Source organism: Convolutriloba macropyga, chromosome 15 (assembly GCF_964194025.1).
Source record: "Convolutriloba macropyga chromosome 15, txConMacr16.3, whole genome shotgun sequence".
Classification (NCBI taxonomy): domain Eukaryota; kingdom Metazoa; phylum Xenacoelomorpha; order Acoela; family Convolutidae; genus Convolutriloba; species Convolutriloba macropyga.
Genome location: NC_134482.1, coordinates 15,262,275 through 15,286,755, shown reverse-complemented (window position 1 = coordinate 15,286,755; position 24,481 = coordinate 15,262,275). Strand labels below are relative to the sequence as shown.

The window sequence follows — 24,481 nt, the reverse complement described above, 5'->3', positions numbered from 1 at the left end:
ATTCATAAATTTTTTGGAGTTCTCAGAAAAAGAGCGTTTTTTCTTACAAAAAATGGTTAAATTGCATTAGTTTTGTAGACACATTCGTAGCTCCAGCTTCAGACAACCTTGAAAAAGTATCCTCAACATGAAAGCTCTGCGTAATAAAAATTCATGTAAAAATGTATGACTAAAGGTTATGAAATCATAAAAAGATCTACAATTATACAGTTTAAACTCATTTTAAATTTATATTTTATCTTTCTTTTGAGAAAAAAATTCAAATTATTTTGTTAGGCGTTGTTGCAAGTTGTCCTCGTGCCAGCCTGAATTGGTAGTTTGCTAGTTGGTTACATGTCTCCCCGCTCAATGGGTGAGACAATAACGTTATGAGCAAACATTTTTTGTTCAGATCAACTGACAGACCGTCAGAGTTAAAACCGCCATTGTCTGCAAAAACAGCCGCTCTGATGGGTTTTGGTTGCTGATGGGTTCTTTCCGTCACCAACGATTTTAACGAGACATTGCCAAAAGCTTGTGGAACAAGCTCAAGAGAACCTCTCATGCAGCCTGTCTTTACAAAGCTTGTAAACTGCTCTCTTTGCAGCTTCAAACTGGTTGGTGGCAGTGTATCGTACGGTGTATCGTACTGCTGTCACAAAAAATTTCCGGAACGTTTCTTATGCTACCAATGCTGTTTACTTGGGGAAGTGCTCAAATTATTATTCAGATCTGCCAGATCAGTATTGAAATAATCAGATCTATCTGCGTTGATAAAGGAGTACATCATTTGCGCAAAAAACCCTGTACACATCCGTTTAAGACAGCTCCATTGTTTTTGGAAGCAACAGCGAGCCCATAGAGACATGACATTGATCCAGGAGTTTTGTTCAGACCCAAACGGCACGTATCTCAACTTTGATTTGTGGCAGTGACCGATATAGAAAAGACCCCAGGAAAATATTTAGATGGATTTCCATCTTCAGTTGTACCATGAATTTTTATTCGTTCATATTATTTAGATTCAACAACAACATTAGCTCGTTCTTTACGTTGCAAATTTCTCCAAAACACAGACATTCAAAACCAGAAATGTTTGCGTATGATTTAGAAAACATTCATTACACTTGGAAAATCAAGATGGTTATTTTAGTTTGGCCTAATTGTAACTTTCCCTTAGTATTTAAGAGAAAACAAATAAAATCAGAAAAAGTAATAAAAAATGAGAAGAAACAAAATTCATATGATTTCAATAGAAAAGTCAGCCCTTACAGAATTTCTGGAAGTAAATAAACCAACAATAGGGCACAAAAGTATAATCATGAGTTCAGCACTTTTTCACTGAAAAACCAACTGTTTAAATAAACAGAAGAAGTTGATGAGATGATAGGCAATTCATAATTCAGTGACACAAAAACACCGAATGCAGCTGTTCTACGTGTCTGATTTTTTTTTAACTAACTGTTCATAAATTTCATTAGTTGAAACAGTTAATGTTCCGACATTGCTTATCCATATTCTCTCCTTAAATATCTGCCAACTTAAGCAAAACAAACAACAAATTAGACTCTGAAAACAAGTTTTGTCCAACTTTTGTAAAAGAAAATTCATACACTTAGATTCCTCAAGAAACAAAGCTTTATGAATATCCTGTTAATCCTTATCCCCTTTTTTAATTATTTAAAAACTTGCATTCTCAAATAGGACTTCTCAAAAATCAAAATTATATGGCCAAAAACAAAATCTAGTTGAGGCAAAAAAAGACCTCAAATACGCAACTTCTTTGAACAAAAGAGTGTGTAGTACGAATTCAGCAAAAAATGGTTAAAATCAATTTCGACGAAGACAACTTATTAGAAGACAACTGATTAGAAAATCAATTTCGAGGAAGACAACTGATTAGAAAGGAAGAATGAAACAAACAATTTGGACCAAAATCAGTCAGCCAAAATTTTCAAAAAAGGGTTATTTCGCAATACAGAAAACAATTTTGAAATGTAATGGCGGCAAAGCTAAAAACAGAAATCTTTTAAAAAGCAAAGTAAAAAACCTAACCACAGTATCAAATCAAAAACAATTATGATTTTTTACACTTTCTGTAGAGGAAAATACATTTCAGTACAGGGAAATGATTTTTCACATATACATTTTAAAGTTTTCAGTACAAGCAGACAAATGAAAATTGAAAAAAATTGAAAATTTGAAAACAAGCTTCAAAAATTAACTAAAAGTTTCCAAAAGTTAATTCACTAACTTATGTTTAACAGTCAGTAATTTGACCTACAAACCACTTAATCGCTGCAATTAACGAAGGAACCTACAAACCACTTAATCGCTGCAATTAACGAAGGAATCTGGCGAAAAGTACTTTTATAAAGAACAAATAACAAGACAACAACGAAAAAGAAAACTAATACGGACGAAACTCAAAACTCCAGATTTTTCTTATGCAAATTGTCTTCAGAAAGAATTACCTGAAAACAGACGTTCTCAAAGTCATCAAAGGATACTATATTAGCCTCAAACAATAAAAACTTAGAATTAATGACTCCTTATAGTGCCTAATGGCCGTTTCGTTAATGAGACATACTGATGATACGACAAAAAGAACAACAAAATATCGATGGCCAACCAAAAATACATTCTATCGAAGCCAAAAACATGTAATCGACAGATAAGAATGTATAATTTTAATTTAAAACTCAATGAAAAAATTTTGGTAGCGTTCTTCAGCAAGATCTAGAGATAAGAAAACAAAAAAAAAACAAGAAATAAAGGCAAAATGCAAAAACTCACTAAAATTTTGCAAAAACCATAGTGTCAAAGGCAGAAAACTAAATAAAACATACTGAACAGGCCAGTACAGATACTTTATGCCTTCTAAGAGAATTAATATTTTCTTCTTAATCATATTATCAATCGGAGTTTAAAAAGAAAAACTGACGACAGAACTCAAAAACAAAATTTTACACCATATTTTAGAAAAAAACATATATGAACAATAGGTTGAAAAACAAGATTATTCTGGTTCGCTTATGCCTTCTTAAACCGACAATGAGAACTTTATTTATTGATAATAGTTGACTCGGCAACAAAATTCACAACAAATACCAGTAAAACTTAAAAAGTGAAATTGCAAAATTATATATAACTTTACGCTTTGAGACAAACACTTTTAATTGTCACCGAACTCACAGGTTCAGTTCGATTTCTCATTGACGTTAAAAAGTCGATAAACATAAACATAGAGTAGATCCCTAATTTTAAGGTAAAACTGCTATTTAGTAATTAATGAAGTTATGGCTATACATACATCCATGTAATCGAGTGTTCTGATTGACCGGTACATCCCATTTGTCTTCAGTTTTCGGTTCTTGGAGGAAATGTCTTTCGTTCTCAGTTCAAACGTCATCCGAACCCAACTCACCCACGCTTTCGTCTTTCCCGCAGTGAACAAAGCTGCGAGCGCGTTCTTCAGTACTGCGTTAAGCGTGTTGAAGCTCTTAGGGGTCCATATGTCAGCTTTGTGGCTAAAATAGCACTGATCAGAAACTTTTCTAGGAAGTGGAATAATTTACCAATTGAGATCCGAAAAGAAAAAAACTAAAATAAAATTTAAGGAGAAACTAAGCAGCGAAATGGTCAAACTGCATGAACGTGTTCCAATAGATAGACAAGTAAGAGGCTTTAGGAATTTTTCTACTGAAGTATAAAGACCAAACTATTCATATATTTACGAGGCGATTTTGAAAATGTAAATATTTAATCAAACGTTTTTGTTGTGGTTATAACTTTAAATTTACATTTTGAAGATTTAAAAAATGTAGCGAGACAGTGAAATATTGGGTAGTATTTTTACGGTAATTGATAATTGGAGGGGGAGGGGGAGGGGAGGAGGAGGTTGAGGGGTAGGGAAGGGGGAGGGCTAGCTTTACGGGCTACTAGGCTGGGCTGGGGCCATAACATTATGGGGAAGATCCGATCTTTCAGACCACACAAATTTTGCTATTTTGCAAAACCGATAGGTAGAAAATAACAGATTAATGACAAAATTTTGGTTTTTATTGCAATAATAAATAACCTACTCGGGGGGTAGGATATTAGACGAAAACTCGATTAGGCAAACGCAATTTTAGTATTCATTAGAATTTCGATTTAAAGTTTTATGGACTTTAGGTGAACAAGGGGGCTCGGTAATGTCCGCTTGCAGATAATGTTCCGACGCCGCTCATTCACATTTTGATTTAATTGTCTACCAAATTAGGAAGAGATAGAAAACTTTTTTAAAAAATTTTTTATCGTTCATTAAGCAACTAAGTAAAAAAATAGGGGGCTGATGAGACTTGCAATCAACGAGAGCGCCGGACAAAACCAAAAAAAATAAATTAATGGCAAATAATAATTGCGGCCAAAACTCAATATCTCTTTTTACAAGAAGCATTTAATAAAAATTGAAAAAAGCAATCAGATGAAACCTGAACTGAACAAACTAAGCTGTATTTTATTCGATAAGATATGAGACCTGCCATTGATGAGACTCGGTAACTGGTCGACAAAGAAGCGCAAAAAAGGCAAAGTTAAAAAAACAGGCTTCTATTTGTGAAGACAGCCAATTTCAAATTGATTGTAACCAATATGTATAAACTCGGCTCATTATGAAGGTTAATTCATTCCTCATAGGAAACAATTGAGACCTGTCATTTTTCATAATGTCAGAGGACAAAAAAGAAAGCGGTGTCGCAACCGCTAAAACCATATTCTATTGATGGACAACAATGTATATCTTCGAATGAGCGTTTTTTACGCCGACTGGGCCACCCGATTACTGAGTTAATATTGCAAGGAAACAAAAAACTAAGAAAAAGGAAAGTATCCAAAAATCATAATTTTTCTATGAATATAATGGTTGACAAAAACAATATAATCATTGAATTTTGGTTCACTAGAGAGAATGTGGGACCTGCATTGACAGAGAACACGCTACAAAATTGACAGAAATGAGATAAAAGTGACACGGCTCAAAATTCCAATGATATTTTTTAAATCATATATTTAAAAACTGAAAGAAACCATAAGCAGTTAACTTAAAACACACAGAGAATATTTTGCAACCTCAAAGAAAGCACACTGTGCTTAATTTAGGTTAGACTGAGTCATAAGACGACAAAACATAACAAATACAGACAGAAAAGAAATTTTCAGAAACATGATATCGATACCAGTGTAGAAGCCATTAAAACTATGAGACATTGAGAAACGTTTAAAATTTTAAATAAAAAAAATCAAATTTTTTGATTGGGTCTTATTTGTTTTTAATTGGGTCTTCTTTATAAAGGGTCATTTTGGAAAAGACAACAAAAAGAACCACAAATAATGACCGGTATCGAAAACTCTGAAAAATTTTATGAACAGATTTCTAAGCTCTAAAAACAGAATTCAAAACTTAACCATCCGCAACAATATTTCTCAAAGCAAAATCAAGTAGGTGACACCTGTCAATATTGAGACCAATTTGCCTGTTGACGACAATAAGAACAAAAACTGGGGAAAAATTAATTAAATTAAAATAATTGAAGTCATTGATACCGTTAGCTGCAAACTGGAATCAGTAAATACATTCCTTTAAAGATCTATATATTTTGCCATACGACTCCAAAAAAGACGACAATTAGAGGAAACAACAAAAAAAAGTACTAAAAAATTTTTCAAGAGAACGGTTTCGCAGCCATTAAAAACATAGACTATTGATTATAATTTATACAATTTTTTGCGCTTTCTTTCGAAACCTCTGTACTTAGTATTAACTTAATTTTACTTAAATTTTTACCTTAATTTGAAAAAGGGAGCAAACAGCAAATTAAAATATAGACAAATATGCAAAAATCGCAAAGCTTTATCAATTTTTGTAGTAGGAAAGTCAAGAATCCTTCGGTTAAATAAATAACCACTTTGAAAAGCAACTACTAGTTCACTTGGAATAGTTCGTGCTCTGTATATAATGCGACTAATCTACATGTGGACAGAAACAAGATAAAAATTGTCAAGATCAGAAATTCACTAACATTTTATAAAAACAATTGTATTGAATGCCATAAGAGGCTTTTGATAATAACTGAAAGCGTTCCATTGTTCTAATTTTAGCTCCTAAATATCCTATTCGAATCTTCGATTGATATTTTATTATGAACTAATGAGGCAAAAAAAAGAATGGCAAATGAAGGAAAAAAAAGAAATCAATTAAAATTTACTAAAACACATCGTCGTAGCCGTAAAATTATGAATTTTTATCTGAATATAAAATCATATGACCTTAATTTGTTGTTTATGAGACTTGTTGCTGATTTGAAGTCATTATTGCCAGTAATTACCTTAAAAATTATCAAAATGTCAAAATATTTTAAAAAAGATAACGCCCTAGTGTTGTCCGAAAAACTATTGACTATGAAAAATAAGACGAGTCCAAACTGGGCCCTTATTTGTGTTTTCAAAAAAGGCTAATAATTATTCCCTAAGCATGCAAAAGAGGTTGATTAGCAATTGAAATGTTTCAATAAAGTAAAATTAAATATTGCGTTTTATAAAAAAATTAAACTAATTTTTCAAAAAATCTGCAAAAATTTAATTCCTGAACACTCCCATTGAAAACAAAAACACAACTAACCTTTTTGGAGTTTTCAAAGAGCTTTACAGTGGATTTGAGATCTCTAATTCAGGCATGCTTAAACGAAGTGGGATAAAAAAAATCATATTTGGAGCCACTTTTGATTTTAAAAAAGCTGAAATTCGAAAAGTTTAGCAAGAATATTAATAATAACACTCGGATAAAACCTATATGCACGCCTCCATTTTCTGTAAAACGGAAAACTAACAACAATGTTGTTAATAATTTTGGCAAATTGTAGCAAAATTGACTAAAAATTGGTCAAAAAATACGGAAAATGAGAATAAAATAATTCCGTCTAATATTAATAAAATTTTGAACCTCGTTAACTCAATGCAAAAACGAAGATCAAAAACTATAGGTTTTAACTATAGGTTCTACGTTGGACGAGATTTCTTATGATACCAGTCTCAACTCTCTACGATGAATATATGGATCACCCAAAATTGACTAAACAGAAAAACATTTGAGTATATTTGAGTATATAGTTCCTCCCCGCACAAGTGGGTCGGAGCAAAACCAATTAAAACACTTAAAGACGGTACTTTAAATTCCATTTGACACAATCGGTACTCAAGTGTCCCTAAAAATTGTCTCTCGATGTTAGTAGCAGTCAAAATTATCTACTTTTTTAAAATTATAAGAGCTTTGCAGCATTTCAGTCTGGCCCATTCATAAATTATAGCAACATTTTTTTATATGTTCTCTACACTTCTCGCCTATTTTTGCCATCTTTTTTACCGAATATTACAGGGGGCTAAATAATGAAATAACAGTTTGAAAAAGAAGAGCAATAGTACATTTTACATATACTTTGCTAAATCTTTTTTATATAAAGACTATTGTTATATTGTAGAGACAGCGCAAAATATTTTATAGCGTCAAGTTGATCTTGGAGTACCGTCTTTATGTGTTGTATTAGGCATTTGTCTAAGGTCCACACAGATTTGACCAATGACTACAAAAATTGTGTTCGCCTAATCAAGTTTTCGCCTAATATATCATCCCCCGACCTACTCAGCAAAACGGATTAAAGTATTACATCTTTTTTTACCAACAGAGACTCAGGCCTTCAAAGGACACGAGTCATGCTCTTCAAATCCCTGGACCTCTCTCACACAAATTACAGTTCCGCTTTGCTTTCTGCTTTGACTGAACAACAGTTTTTTTTTAAAAGAATGCAGCAGCCATCTAAACTGGAGAATAAAAGTTTGCTTTGTGAGAAAAGGAAGAGTTCCACCCCTGGACAACCAAAGCGCGAAACAGTACCACTACTTTGTTTGTGTACACCGTGCGTTACGTACCCAACCGCCCCTGTTACAGAGCACGTGTCATTGCATTAGTAAATACATTTTTATATAGTTTTTTTTTCAAAAAAAAAAAACAAATAGAAAAAAGAGCTTTTGGAGATCTGTTCACATTCTGAACTCTGTCGATATCTTTATCTGCAAGCAATCAGAGATGCAATTTGACATTTACAACAAGTGACTGGCAGCTTGAATAAATTTTGGAAAAAATAACAGATAGTGTGTATTGAATCACACATTATTTTCGGAGCAGATATTAATTGTTACTGTCGTGTTTTTGTAAATCAATTTAAAGATTGAACAACTTAGAACACCTTGATCTTTTCCAATTGTCATCTTCCCATGAAAGAAGATCGGAAGTTCAAATATTTTGTACCAATATCAGTATTATAGAGTTTCTCTTGCTCGCTACACCGTAACCAAAATTGGTTCCAAAACTGACTTTATGGAAATAAAAAAAGAACTAAGTCTTTGCTTTCCACTGTTACTATTTGCTTTGTGTCCTTGTACCACTTTTAACAACTGCTATCCGTAGCAGGCTGAAGACTTGCTTGTCTATAGCCAAGTTATAGAACTGCTTTTGTTGAGACGGAAATTCTTGAAATTTTTTATTTTGGCATGTGTTGTTAACAAAAGCTCATCAAAACTTTGATTGTTTCAACAGGAGAAAAATTTTGCATCCTGAGCAAATAAACGAGGTGAATTCAGCACAACTGAAGGAGTGTTTGTTAGTTTTGAGTTTTTCATTTACTGGATAAGTCGGATTTAACTGACTATTCTAATCTTTATGTCAGCGTTCTCCAGACCTTTTTTTTAGCAATTTGGTTTTTGCTGATGAGGGAGTTTCTGAAGCGTTTTTTAGTCCTTCAGAGTGTAGAAGTTGAAGACTGGAAAAATAGGCCAAAGTTGACCGATTTAAAAATCAAATTTCTGCCGTATCGGATTTCGAACCGAGCTTTCTGAGTTCTGACAAGCCAAATAAGTTTTTTTTAGTCAGTCTACTATCTTGGGTTAATTAACTAATTGCGGAACAGTCACCCAGATTGCAATACCTACAGTTGCTATGTCGTTATTGGTACAATTAACAAGACAAGTAATTTCACCCTAATTTGTAAGCGAATACCGTTTAATGGTAATATAAGGGCTGGAGTACTCCCATTGGGACGTTGCTTACGCATGCTTTTCTTTTTGCCGCTATTGAGCATTTGCTACTTACTACGCTAGATGAAAATTCTTGGTAGTCGTTCAAAGAACATATATGGTTTCACGAAAGACATGCAAAAATTCTTGGTATGATCTTGCAATAATTAGTAAGAATGCGATATGATATTTTTAAAGTTAGTAAGAACTATAAAGTATCTTTGTATAATTAGAGATCCTTCTAAGATTGCTAGAGTTCCTAAATCTCAGTTTACGTCTATTGAGAAGACTTTTTGAAACTGTTGCAACTGTTGCTGCAAGCTCAATGATAGGGATCTACGAAGAGTCTTCCTCAAGGACCCTAGTTAATGATATGTCATACTAGTTAAGGATACTAGTTAATGATAAAATTTAACTTTAAATTTAGTTTTTTGCCATTTGTGCTTTCGAAAGCAGAGCCGAAAAGCCACAATTGATTTTGGTGTTTTAACATGAAATCAGTAAAAGCTAATTTCAAATATATTCTTGAACATTACGTTTACAACGGTTCTACGGGTGACTTGTAAGAGAGTCGAAGTGAAAAGAGCCGATTGAAAGAGAGCCAAAATTTTATTTAAATTATTGGTCGATAAATTAAGATAAACTTTGCAGCCTATTAAATTGGCTTCTGACATGAGAGTACCAATATTTCAACCAATCATAACCGAGTATTTGAGAAATGAAATTTGAATACTTTCCAGTAAAAGAATCAAAGCGGGTTAATAAAAAATTTTCCTGAAATTATTGCGGGCCATGGCCATGCATTAGAGGCTTATGGGACTTGATATGAAATTATCACAACCAAACATGAGACCAATTAACCCACTTAAGTACTTTTCTTGGTAATCAACTAACAATTTAGGGTAATTAAAGACAACTTTTTGTTTTCGGCTCTTTGTAAATCAAGTCAGGTTTCGGCGTTTTCTAACGTCGGCTCTTTATAACCTCGGCTCTCTTGCACGTATCAGTTCTACGTTGGTGCTTTAATAACGAATATGAAATTTCCAACTCTCAGAAGTCATATTTGGAAGTTAAATGCACCAAATTTCAGTGAGTTTAAATGCCTCGTGCGAGTCTTATTATACTTACACATTTATTTAAGCAAACTCAATTTCTGGGAAAATATTTAATTATTTATATTTAGGTGACGTACAACTATGCCGACGTAATACTATGCCGATTATAAGAGCGCCAAAAATTTATTCAATTTTTATCTTTATAAATTTCTTAACCAGTCATGTCATTTTACGGAGATGACGCAAAAATATTATCGGCCAATCAAAATCGAGAACCAATTTCGGCATTCTGATAAAACTTATTGTTAATTAGTATAAGAAATTTGCATATAGACAAACATTAAGTAAACAGTAGTAATTGCGGGCAATGGCCATGCCTCAGCGGCCCGTGGGACTTGATATGAATCTATCACAACCGAGCATGTGATCAGTATACCCTGAATTTTTTTAAAATTTATTTTAGATCCTCTTGAATTCGCAGAAAGACTCTTTTCATTTTCTCGGTACTCTTGAAATAAGTTTCACTTTCGGCACTCTTAAACGTCGGCATAGTATTACGTCGGCATAGTTGTATGTAATCTCGTAATCTTATAACTATCAGCTGGTTATATTCTCATAAATTACTTGTTTAGAAATCTTCAAAAAGGAAATGTAAGTGGACAAACTAACTCCTCACAAACTTGAGTAGCATCAAGAATGGAGTGCACGTATGTTCTGTTGAGAAGAAAACAGTATTTATTTCTATAAAGTTGAAACCCAACAGGGCAGGTCATTTCCTCTCCACGCCGACTCTCCTGAGCGGTCATCGATCCATTCTGTCTAGCACCTAATCCCATTATTGTTTTCACGTCCGATCCGCAGACCTGTCGAATCCCAGCTACCGCCAAAACGGAGAGGCACAGAATCGAATAGAAACCCATGACACTCGGATTCTACAAAACAAATTACATAATTGCAATTTTGTTACAAATTAAACTTTTTTTCTATTTTTTGTTCAATGGCTAGGGAAGTTTCGCCATTTACTTTTTGAAGGTTTGAATGCTGCTTAATGATTTTTACAGGGTTTCTCAAAAAGTTCGAACATTCCATTCCTCGCTAACACAATGAATAATTTATTATTATTATTTCAGAACTTATTTCACGACTTATTTCAGAATTTACTATCCAAATTGCAAAAAATTGAGCAATTTATCAGCCCTAATTGCATACTTTTTAGCAAATTGTACGTTTCAAACTTTTCAATCAAACAATTAAAATGGCGTTCTTTTTAGAAGTTTCTAACACAAAAAAAAACTTAATAACCTTTACAAATCGGCCTCCGAGAAATTCGATAAATAGATTAAAATGGCGACGCTTTACTTGAGGGCGCAGTTTTATACCTCAGAAATATACCACATAACAAACTAGTTTTACATCTGGCCCAAAATGCGTTCAGAATCATATCTTCATTAAAGGGTGTGGTACAACAAAGTGAACAGAACAAAGTCAAAACATGTATAACGTTCCTGAGTTCTGATTAAAAAAAGGGCTTACCTTTGAGCTTACGCAGCGGGCGGGCAGACATTAAGCCTCTATTTTTGGGGCGTTATTTTATTTGTTCCTTTTTGAGGACAAACAGTCCAGCTGAAAAATCTCCACGACCAAAAATTTTATTAAATCGACTCAGCAGAAACGGAATACATGAGTCTAATTGGGGTGGGTATTTTGGCCGCGCCGAAACAGTAAAGGGAAAAAAAACAAAAAGTACATATACGGCGCAAAATTTTTCATAATTTTATAAGCACAGATTTGAAAAAGTGCGTGAGGCAACCATTATATTTGTAATTTTAAAATTCCAATTTCATGAACGATATGCAAAACCGTTAATTTCTCTACTCAAAAACACTAACGAGATCTCTTGTTAGCAGAATTATATTTCGAAACAACGTACGCCGCAACAGAAGATTTGTTCGGTAGCATCTAGATTTGTATGAATGCCTGAAAAGTATCTGAGGCATCAAAAATTCGCAACAATACCTCAAATTGATGTTGAATTCAATTTCACAAATTTTTTGTAACTCGCGAGATTTTACACGATCGTGGTACACTAAATCATCCCGGAAGTCGCCAATAATCGATGAACAGCCGTCTAGTGACATCATTTATTGAATATATATATATATATATATATATATATATATATATATACATATATATATATATATATATATATATATATATATAATAATAACAATAATAATAATAATAATAATAATAATAATAATAATAAATTGTTCTCGAGTAGGATGTACATTTGTTTGCAACACATATGGTATGAATTATGTACCCAAATAACAAATCTACTCGACAAGTCATCAATAGGTCCAAAAGGTCCTAGTCTAGCGATGAACAGTACCATTACTGTAATCAAGATGTGAATGCGTGGCGTATCATGTTAAGAGAAAATAGGAGGAAACCTCAAAATCTTATTATGAATTATATGAGATCTATGGAGCTTTTGCTAATAAAACAAAGCAAAAAGTTCTAAGTTGTCTACGAAAATATTGTCGCTGAAACTAGATAAGAAATGCTTAAGTTCTTTTGCACTCAGATGTTGCACTTCTAAAACAAAATTAGGATAAAATTTTAAAATGAAGTTAAGCAATTTTCGTATTCTTACTCCTAATCTTTTAGGACCTATATATATATATATATATATATATATATATATATATATATATATATATATATATATATATATATATATATTTATATATATATAAATCAGAATACAAATTAACACACAATCATTAAAAACGTGACAAACGAAAACGTTGCTCAATCTCAACATCAAACAATTGTCCGTTGGAATTAAAAAATTATTAATATTTTTAACATTACTGTCGTCCCTCATCAGTTGGAACAACCACTTCAATAATTTAGAAAGAGTGATTAGCACGCTATTTCAACCCGGCAAACTGGGTAACCTAAACGGCACAGAAAGAGGTACAATTTTCGTGAATGAATCCCGTTTTTACTGAACAGTTGATGCATCGATAAATTTTTCACGATCGCCATTAAAACTTATGAACAGCCGAGCTTTGAGAATTTGTCTCCAAAATGTTAGATGGTACAAAATTAAAAATCTCTACGAGGAAGCAAACAAGCAATTGGGCAGAAAATTTTAGATAAATATAGCCAACGTTGATTTTAATGACGATAATATAGACAAAATGTAGTCTGTAGTAGAGCCAATTCACAAATTCTTCTTCGGGTCATTTTTCCTTTGGACAAGAGCGAAACTAAACGTTATTTAGCAGGGCAGTATTTTGTAGAAATTTAGCCCGCATATGACACAAAAATGTTAAGCCGAATGCAAATAGAAAAGCAGTTGAGACGTTTTTTGCTCATTTTTCTTTCAGATGTCAGACACATACGATGCTTCTCCGCTCATCCTCTATGCTATAAACATATGGCTGATAACTCGCCTATTAAATTTGGGGTCACATAAATATCATTTTATTTTGTGTCTCATTCCATCGTTTTTCTCAGTTCAGCCAGCGGCACAATTCGTTAAGTCTTGACCGCTGAAATGATTATGGAACACAATATAACCCAAAAAAATACTACTGTTACAATATGAGGATTTAAAGTTAGTCAGGATCAGCAACTGCACCCTCCTTTTTCATACCTAGTCATTTTTTCGATGCTCTACTGATTGCATTAAAAACATAAACAATTTTCAAACCAGGAAGTCATCCTATAGAAAGCTGCATGCGTTTGGCTCGTTTGTTTTATGATTCAAGTCAGCGTAGCACTTTTGTTTTTTTTTCTGAAAATGAGAACAAATTTTGATAAAAATTTGTTTGTCATTTTCGTTTCTTAATTTTTTTCATATTGAACTCCAACATCGACACTTTTTTAAAATTGACCAGGTAATTAGGATTTTCATATTTTTGGTATCAAATAATTTTAGTAATCAGGCCGAATAAGCTGTTCAGCCTATGATGAAAAATGCAGAGCTAAGTTGTGAATAACGTTAATATGAAATTGAGCTCATAAGAACGTTATTTCACAAACAACACTGTCTTCTTTGTTTCAATGCTCAACCGGCTCCAGACAGTTTCTTGTTCCGTTACTAACTTAAAAAGAGCGGATTGAAAAAAAAATAAAGAAACTCACTTGCACAAGACTAATTGTTGCAGTTCATTAATACTATACAACATTAATAGAAATGGTTCCATCACCACAATTATGTGGAAGTGTCACATTCTAAACTCAAACTCCTTTCTTAAAGTGCTTTTCTCGAGGAAATTTATGTAATTATTTAACTACTAATTTTTTAAAATATTTAGTCCTATTTTCTTGATCTATTTATTCTACTTTTCATGAAATCTGAAATTCTGACTAAAGTATTAATTTAATCGGGACGGGAATTTAATCGATTAATTTAATCCTATTTTGATGACTATTTCACAAAATATAGCCCAGCGAGTGATGTCCCCCCGACATCATGAATTATCGATTATAGCTCATAAACTCGCTCATAACTCATACGGGTTTTTACCAATCATTGCACGAATAACGGTAACACATTTGAGCTAACTGATGGCAATATTGGTTCAGTGGCTAGTTTGTAAAGAAGCATCGAAATTAACATATTTGGGTCATTTTGTCTAGATCCATATCCTGGCTGATTTGGTACATTTTGGGCGAAACAGGATCAATCGGCGCTTGCTGGTGGATAACAGGGCCTCGGGACAGCAAGGGGACCCTAGATGCGCTACCCACCCTTTTTTTACAATTTTTCCTTTGATAGGAAGGCTCGCCATTTGGAAAATCCTGAAAAAACAGGTATGGTCGATTTTCGGCTAAAATTCGGCTCCAAACGGCTGAAAACGGCTCAGAAACACCTGAAAACGGCCAAATATGGCCCCTGGTCGCCCTGTGTGACCTTCCCGGGTCGCCCTGACTCACTTTCTATCAGCTGGTATCAGTTGTCAGACGCCCCTAGAAAATGCATATGGAAAAATGCAAAAACCGTGTCATGTTGCGAAATTTTTTGGGATTCGAAACTTTCTCTCGAATTTTTTTGAAAAATTGCTTTTGACTTGGGAATCAACTTGCAAGTGTAATCCGTCTTGGCAAAGACTTATAAGACTTGCAGACATGTTTTTAGACGTGAACAGTACTGATATGTGCTTGTAGACTTGCAATTTGACGTGCCCAGTACTGATCTTGACTTGCAGTTCAGTCCGGGATATTTCTCTGGATTTCTGAAAAAAATCAATCAGGACGATCCACCATCTAGTCACATTATGTTAATGTTGCTAGATCTGTAAAGCTTGCAAGTTCTTGAACCATGAGCTTTTTTTCGACTGGGACACTTATCGGCGCGTCTCAAGGAATTTCAGCGCTTTTTGGATAAAAAATAAGGTTTGTTAAAGCGCTGAAATTTTGATCTGGTTAAGTTTATCTCATTTTTGCTTTGAGTTCCTTTTTAGGAATTGCGTGTTATAGGTTTGGTAATTTTGTTGAGTATACCTCTTGAAAAATAATTTAGCAGTGCCAAAAAACGGACATGAATAAAATTGAGTTTTATTTAAACACTTCAACTGTATCAAAATTGAACTTAAAAAAGTTTTTGTTTTTCTCTGTTCGGCATTTTAGAGGTAGTTCTTTAGTGAATAGTGTTCGTGATAGTTTCTCCTCTGTCTCTTTGATTCTATTCCATCATGACCTTAAAGAAGTCGTCCCATCCTATGACTCCATCTCCATCACTGTCTGCTATCTTCACTATCTCATTGATCTCTTCGTCTGTTATTTCCTCTCCCATTTTCTTAAACACCAGCCTGAAAATTCAACTCCTTAGTTAGATGTCTATCTAGACAATCTTGGTTAATGGTAGCATTAGGGCTTTTTCTGGACTCGACCGTCCAGAAAAAATGAGCTCGACCGTTTTGATCGAGTACGAAAATACCCTGTATGAACCCTTTTTTCGTTGACTTTAGCTATGTTCTTGGCCGTGCAATTTGAGCCAATCGTGACCCTCAACTCTACTTATTTTTCTAGTAAAATTTAGATCTTGAGTAGGGTTCTCAGTCAGTTCAAACGACGAATGATTCAATTCACAACACACGAGACACATTTTGACAGTGCTGCCTCACAAACGGATTTCCAATGCCAGCATGTTGTAATGGGGAATGATCAGCTCAATTGAGCCCCTTGAAGTTAGTTTTAGGGTTTCCCCGTTTTTTTGGAAGGGGCCGGCGTGATAAAAATTTTAATTAATCTTCACGGCCAGCACATCAAAATGACGTATTTGTAACTAAACACCTGCGACGCAAAACTAGCATACGAGGCAACATTAAAAAAAGATGTATCGCTTTTTCTTTCCTTCGTTTTTAACCCTTATCATTTTACTGCAATTTTAATTCTCTATATAATTGTAACAATCAATGATGAAAATTATGAATACGTGCTAGAGCTTGGGTTCAGATTTTTGTTGACATATTTTAATACGGGATACATGAGTTGACGAGTTTGCGACGTTGAAGGGTAAATATGAGAAAAGATAAGGTTTATGTTTAGCCGGCTCGGTAGTTTTTGCGCCCGAAATGGTTCAATTTTTTACGTTTTTTTGTCATATTTTCAGTCTTTGCTAGCAGGGTAAAGAAATAATGCTTTCCGAAGTTCATAAAGTGCTTTTTAAAGCCATAAGACTTTTTGACGGTTTTCCCGCTTTATGTTTTGGTAAAACAAAATTAACCACCCAAAAGGATGGCGATTTTTCCAATTTCGTTCAATTTGTTTCTGAAAATTTAATAGTTTTTGGCATTTTTTGAGTTTACCGATTTTAGAGGTCAATTAAACTGCTTCAGGGTGTTAAAATAGGTAACTTGAGTCTCTTGAGAAAACTTATTGGTTATAAAGACAGTATCAAAAATTTTATCAAGTTTTAAATAAAATTTGCATTTTTTTATTTTTTAGTCTGTGACGTTTTTTGAATGTTTTGACCTTTATGGGCAAAAAAACTTTTTGAGACCTTAAAATGGTTACTGGATGGTCTGTAGAGACAACTTATTGGTTATGAAGATAATAAAATCAAGAATTTTAGCAACTTTTTAATAAAATTCGCAGTTCTTTTTTTTAAAGCTGGCCATTTTTGTGTTATGTTGAAATAGTTTTAAAGATATTTGCTTTGGAAACAAATGTTTTCTTTCAAATTTAAAAACTTTTTCGAGTTTTGGCTCTACAGAGAGGAATGAAAGAAGAGTTTCTCGAGAGATTCTAGTGAACATGAAATCGTTTTGATGTTACAAAAATCACGAATTAGAGCGACTTTTCAATATTTAAATTTTTTAAAGTTTTTTAAATTTTTGTTTTCGAATTTTTTAGAGGCCAATAAAACATTTTTTTTTCGAATGAAATCATGTCAAGGAAAGGCTTAGATGCCAAAACTTTTTTCAAAGCTTGTGCTCGGGTTAAATGATAGACTTCAAATGATTAAATTTGGCTATCAGGACTTTAGCTTTAAGAATTTTAGCAATGTCAAAATTTTTAGTTTTATCTAAATATGTGAGACTGTTCGGCTGCCGGTCAGAGACTTTGTTCAATACGTGAGACTTTTTTCAATCGTCCTGTTGGTCAGGTGTAGTATTGTTTAACTTTTCAATCAACTTATTTCTGGATTATTTTGTAGTGAGTAGATTGTCAAAAAAGTCAAAATTTCACAAAGCAGTTGCGCTGACCAAAAAAATCTAAGTCTATTGTATTATTTCCGTGGAAAGTTGAATTTTACAGCTAAATTCACTGCAACTCTAGCAAAAATCACCACATTCACCGCTATTGTTATACATTCACTACATGTTGTGTACGCTTTGCGGTGAAAAATATTTATTTTCAGCGCTCTTCACCGCAAATCAATCAGTGGCTACCTTCAGTGTAATAATCCTCAACCCGGGCTAGGTGGCAAAATTCTGAGTTAATGAAATTACACCTAAATTTTGCTGCAGAATCAACTTTGTTAGGTCTACGCAAAATACAACAATAGCTAAGTAACGCAATCTTGAGGAATCATAGCTAAGCTCCCCGCCCTTCCTTTTGAATGTTTTGACCTTTATGGGCAAAAAAACTTTTTGAGACCTTAAAATGGTTACTGGATGGTCTGTAGAGACAACTTATTGGTTATGAAGATAATAAAATCAAGAATTTTAGCAACTTTTTAATAAAATTCGCAGCTCTTTTTTTTAAAGCTGGCCATTTTTGTGTTATGTTGAAATAGTTTTAAAGATATTTGCTTTGAAAACAAATGTTTTCTTTCAAATTTAAAAACTTTTTCGAGTTTTGGCTCTACAGAGAGGAATGAAAGAAGAGTTTCTCGAGAGATTCTAGTGAACATGAAATCGTTTTGATGTTACAAAAATCACGAATTAGAGCGACTTTTCAATATTTAAATTTTTAAAGTTTTTTAAATTTTTGTTTTCGAATTTTTTAGAGGCCAATAAAACATTTTTTTTCGAATGAAATCATGTCAAGGAAAGGCTTAGATGCCAAAACTTTTTTCAAAGCTTGTGCTCGGGTTAAATGATAGACTTCAAATGATTAAATTTGGCTATCAGGACTTTAGCTTTAAGAATTTTAGCAATGTCAAAATTTTTAGTTTTATCTAAATATGTGAGACTGTTCGGCTGCCGGTCAGAGACTTTGTTCAATACGTGAGACTTTTTTCAATCGTCTTGTTGGTCAGGTGTAGTATTGTTTAACTTTTCAATCAACTTATTTCTGGATTATTTTGTAGTGAGTAGATTGTCAAAAAAGTCAAAATTTCACAAAGCAGTTGCGCTGACCAAAAAAATCTAGGTCTATTGTATTATTTCCGTGGAAAGTTGAATTTTACAGCTAAATTCACTGCAACTGTAGCAAAAATCACCACATTCACCGCTATTGTTGTACATTCACTACATGTTGTGTACGCTTTGCGGTGAAAAATAATTATTTTCAGCGCTCTTCACCGCAAATCAATCAGTGGCTTCCTTCAGTGTAATAATCCTCAACCCGGGCTAGGTGGCAAAATTCTGAGTTAATGAAATTACACCTAAATTTTGCTGCAGAATCAACTTTGTTAGGTCTACGCAATATACAACAATAGCTAAGTAACGCAATCTTGAGGAATCATAGCTAAGCTCCCCGCCCTTCCTTTTGAATGTTTTGACCTTTATGGGCAAAAAAACTTTTTGAGACCTTAAAATGGTTACTGGATGGTCTGTAGAGACAATTTATTGGTTATGAAGATAATAAAATCAAGAATTTTATCAACCTTTTAATAAAATTCGCAGTTCTTTTTTTTTAAAGCTGGCCTTTTTTGTGTTATGTTGAAATAGTTTTAAAGATATTTGCTTTGGAAACAAATGTTTTCTTTCAAATTTAAAAACTTTTTCGAGTTTTGGCTCTACAGAGAGGAATGAAAGAAGAGTTTCTCGAGAGATTCTAGTGAACATGAAATCGTTTTGATGTTACAAAAATCACGAATTAGAGCGACTTTTCAATATTTAAATTTTTTAAAGTTTTTTAAATTTTTGTTTTCGAATTTTTTAGAGGCCAATAAAACATTTTTTTTCGAATGAAATCATGTCAGTGAAAGGTTCAGATGCCAAAACTTTTTTCAAAGCTTGTGCTCGGGTTAAATGATAGACTTCAAATGATTAAATTTGGCTATCAGGACTTTAGCTTTAAGAATTTTAGCAATGTCAAAATTTTTAGTTTTATCTGAATATGTGAGACTGTTCGGCTGCCGGTCAGAGACTTTTTTCAATACGTGAGACTTTTTTCAATCGTCCTGTTGGTCAGGTGTAGTATTGTTTAACTTTTCAATCAACTTATTTCTGGATTATTTTGTAGTGAGTAGATTGTCAAAAAAGTCAAAATTTCACAAAGCAATTGCGCTGACCAAAAAAATCTAAGTCTATTGTATTATTTCCGTGGAAAGTTGAATTTTACAGCTAAATTCACTGCAACTCTAGCAAAAATCACCACATTCACCGCTATTGTTATACATTCACTACATGTTGTGTACGCTTTGCGGTGAAAAATATTTATTTTCAGCGCTCTTCACCGCAAATCAATCAGTGGCTTCCTTCAGTGTAATAATCCTCAACCCGGGCTAGGTGGCAAAATTCTTGAGTTAATGAAATTACTCCTAAATTTTGCTGCAGAATCAACTTTGTTAGGTCTACGCAATATACAACAATAGCTAAGTAACGCAATCTTGAGGAATCATAGCTAAGCTCCCCGCCCTTCCCTCCCGGGGGTTTTATGGTCTTGTTAATGAGCATAATCGAACGAAACCTCGGTTTGGGAATATTTGGGGAGTTTAAAGTACTCGGAAAATTCTCTCCAAAACCACGGCCTAGCCTGCAACAGAGTTCTGCTGCAGTATCGATTTTCTAAGCGTTGGTTACCAAAATTCTATGTTATATATACAATGCATTTTCAAGGGACCTTAGCTCAGCCTGTGAGATGTATTTGTCGTTGTCTTTGTCGAAGCACTCGAACATTCTCTCAATCTCCTCCTCTTCTGTCTGGTCATTCATGTGAACAACCATCATTTCCAAGAACTCCTCAAATTCTATGCAACCACTTCCTGAAATGGTACCTATTCTTTTTCCATGAAAATTTCCCCTTCAAAAGGAACTAACAAAATTGAAGGCAAGGATTTTTTGATTGATGTTTTTACAAAATTGTGTTTTTCCGATAATTATTCCTTGAAACAACGCTGAAAAAACTTGCCAACCTTGCGTTTCAAAAACAATCAAAATCTTAATTTCCTATAATATTTGCAAGGGAGCTAATTACATTTGCATTATAGCAAAACTAAGACGCCTTAATTTAATAACTTTGGTTATAATTTTCCGACAAACAGCTTCAACAAACCTAATATAAACCAACTCAGAATTTACCTTAATCTATGCGAACCGTTATACTAAATACTGTGCTGAAAAAAGAAAAAAATGAAAACCTAATAGAAGAATTTAAAAATTACCTCTACCAAAAATTTGTGTAAAAAATCCAAAAAATCTGTTTTCAAATTTTTGAGTAATAAATGATCTAACCTTGTTTATTTAACATGCAAGTTCCAGTAGATTTTTTCTTCGTTGACAACTTAAACAATGGCTTTCGGTTTTGTTTATTCAATCTAATGAGATGAGTGACGTTTGAGAACAAAAGAATTTAATTAAAACCATGTGGTCAAATGAAACGAAGCAGCAGAGACAAACAAAAACCGAAGGTTAAAAAAGCATTCAAAATAATGCTTTTTACAGAAAGTGTAAAAAAATTGGAACAGCAGAAAAAGCATTTCATGTTTTCTTGGTATAAAATTTTGTAATTTTTTCAAGTAGTGATGAAGTTCAAAAGCTGGTTTTTTTCTTTTTAATCTTAGGCGATAGAGCATTTGAAAAACTACAGATGTTTTTGTTTTATTTAGAAGATGTCACCGCTTGTTTTTGAGTCCTATTTTGTAGCAATTTCAGCAAAAATTAAATTAATTTTCTTACGAATCAATCAAACTACTTTCAAAGAAATCATTTCAATGGTAAGATAAAGCCGCAACAGGAAGAGAGAGACAGTAATGCTAGTATATTTTTATAACCTCTTCATTCAGGAACCTAATTCTGTGCAAAATCAAAATGTGAACAACCCCACATCTATACAGTTGTTACCGTTGCACAGCATCAACCATACCTAAATGTTCATGAAAGTATTACCTGTAAAAGTTAAGAGAACATTTCACGACTGATCATTGTTTTTTGGATCTCCAGGAAAGAAAAAGGTTATGTGTAAAGAAAAATTTTTTGTGTGACTGCTAGCAACACTTCAAGGGAATAGAATTTCAATAACCTAAAAATATTGTCGTCAAAACTTACAAAACAAAGGGTGCTAATTTAGACAAAAAATATTGTGGCAAGGCAGAATTCAAGCAGCAAACTAATTAAATAATTATTTGAGCCATTTTTCAGAATAGATAAAAAAAATTGAGTCTTGCATCCTAGAAGTTTTGAAACTATTAAGGCCAACGGGAAATCAATTTGCATTTATCATAAAATCAACCCGATTCGAAACGGGATCATCACTTTCATATAAGGTTCTACAAGTTTTTTCAGGAAGCTGGTCAAGTTGTAAGAACTTGGAAGTTGAACGTACCAGTTGGAGGTTAACTTGTACAACGTAAAGGTTGAATGCTTAACTTGTAAGAATGCCAGATATTGCAAAACAGTTGGTTAAGTTGTGAAACTCTCGCGAGTTCGTTCCGGTCAAGCGTTGAACCCAGTTGTTTTTCTCTAGAGCGCGTTTTTTCAATTAATGCCCAATGTCGACAAAAAAGAGTTGCGGGCCTGCAATCATTTCATATAAATGTTACCGTGGAAATTAAATTTTTGAACTACATTTTTTCCTTCAGCTAAGTTAACTGTGTTTTTTCCTGTTAAATTTAACTGTATTTCACTTTTTAGCAGCCTCCCATTTCTAGATTTTATTGCTGATTTTCTATCATAATTAACAGTGGTCTGATTATCAATTTTGATCATCAATTTTATTTACCTGGAGAATTCCTGTAACACTTTAACATAAAGCATTAATTCTCTAATATTATACTTCAGTTTCGGCAGAACGTCTATCTTGTGAAAACTTGCTATTTAAAAAAAACTTGAAACTTTTGACCACACAAAGGTTTATGGGATGACGGAATATCTTATAGAAAGTCCCGTTTCCCAACTTAGCCAATAGATTGAAGTTGGATGGTTAACATGAAAGAATTTGTAAGTTGTAAGTTAAACTTATAAAAACTCGCAAGTGTATTGGCAGAAGAACTTGTAAGGCGTTTTTTCACCTTGCAAGAACCCGTAAGAAACTCTCATTTTCTTACAAGTTAACAATATTCAACTCAGGTTGTCAATAAAAAATGCAAAAAAACTGAGCCGGGGGTTGAACTGTATTCGATGCTTGTCGTGGTGTTGTTTTTAAAGATGGATCAAACAAAGATTTTTTTCTTCACCCGAACGACTCCCACAGTAAATGGTTGCTACCTTTGGATCACCCTCAGAGCCAATACTGATAGCGTTGACAGAAATTAAATTTCAAACCAATTTGAGAACTAAACGTACCTAAAGGGACCACCAGGACTGAGGTGACATTTATTTTCAGCGCTGAATTATAGTAACTTTTTTTCTGTAAAACAATCAGCCTGAGAAAAGAGTTCTCAGAAATAAATTCAGCTTGCAAATACTGAATTTACTATGATTTTACTATGAAAATAGCAAATAAATAATATCATTTAGTCCAATAAAAAAATTCAGTCCGATTGCAGTTCTCAAATGGGAAGAAAACATCCTGTATGAGATTCAGCCCCCCCCCCCCCAGTGATGGTATCATTGTGACTGTATTCACAATATAGTGCAAACAACCCTAAAGATGAACGTACTGGAAAATAAAACTATTTCTCAGACTATTTTGAATTGATAGAAATAAATTTATATCCAAAGCTGTATGAAATCATTTTTGAACATTTTTTCGAAATCAATGTCAATTGGGAGATACAGTAACCCATTATGTTCTATTACATAAATTTTAACCTGTTAATGTTTAGTGTTTTATTTTGGTATAGTATTTACCAACTCTACAAGTTTATCATCAGAAAACCTGAAAATTGAAAGTTTGAGGCCCCCAAGAGCACGTGTTTACAAATTACTGTCGTTCAGCTTTTATTTTTAAACATCAGCAAATTTGCGGGCGAGAATTAGAAAAAAATGTGGTTTTCAAAGAAAACCCGTTCTGAACTCCGACAACAGTTTGTCAGTTCTGTGATAGACTTAATGATATTATCCCAGTTCGATGAAAAATCGGAAAAATATGTAAGATAAGCGGTGAATAAAATGTTTTTTCCACCGCAAATTTCGTACATAATTTCGCGGTTAAATTATGTAATTTCACCGCTATAGAAAGCGGTGAACTTACAAAAGGTCACCGAATTTCACCGTCCTTACAGGGGTTTGAACCTCTCACTTTCTGCATGTTTTGCACTTCTTCCTCTTCTGCACCATCTCTCACTAACTTCTAGTATTTTTGTTTTGAATATAAATCAAATTCACTCTACTTTTTCTAGAACATTAGCGGTGAATTTTTCTAAGATTTGCAATTTTCAGAAGTGAAATTACATATTTTAGCTGTTAAATGTGGTGATTTTTTTAAGTTCACCGCCTACTGTATTGGTGAAATTACATAAAGTCACCGCTTAGCGAAAGTGTCAAAAAGATGTAAAATTAAGGGGTAATTTTAGGGGGGGCTTAAATTTAACAATTCCTCCC

General features: G+C 33.4%; 2 protein-coding genes across 3 annotated transcripts in view; both read right to left on the bottom strand.

Annotated features, from left to right (window-relative positions):
• Nucleotides 1-259: 259 nt before the first annotated feature.
• LOC142354105 (uncharacterized) lies at nt 260-11,466 on the bottom strand. The gene is made up of 4 exons (XM_075406376.1): nt 11,445-11,466; nt 10,812-11,074; nt 3,293-3,509; nt 260-631 (listed from the first exon to the last, which is right to left on the bottom strand). Exons 2-4 carry the CDS (start codon nt 11,060-11,062, stop codon nt 260-262), a joined length of 840 nt encoding a protein of 279 aa, XP_075262491.1. The 5' UTR covers nt 11,063-11,074; nt 11,445-11,466.
• Nucleotides 11,467-15,703: 4,237 nt separating this feature from the next.
• LOC142354649 (uncharacterized) overlaps nt 15,704-24,481 on the bottom strand; it is a 35,645-nt gene continuing 26,867 nt past the window's right edge. For both annotated transcript variants that reach the window (XM_075406994.1, XM_075406995.1), the window contains exons 3-4: nt 20,622-20,763; nt 15,704-15,973 (exon numbers count right to left, since the gene is read on the bottom strand). In XM_075406994.1, coding sequence (XP_075263109.1) covers nt 15,847-15,973; nt 20,622-20,763 — 269 coding nt within the window. In that variant the 3' untranslated portion in view covers nt 15,704-15,846. The remainder of the gene's footprint in view (nt 15,974-20,621; nt 20,764-24,481) is intronic.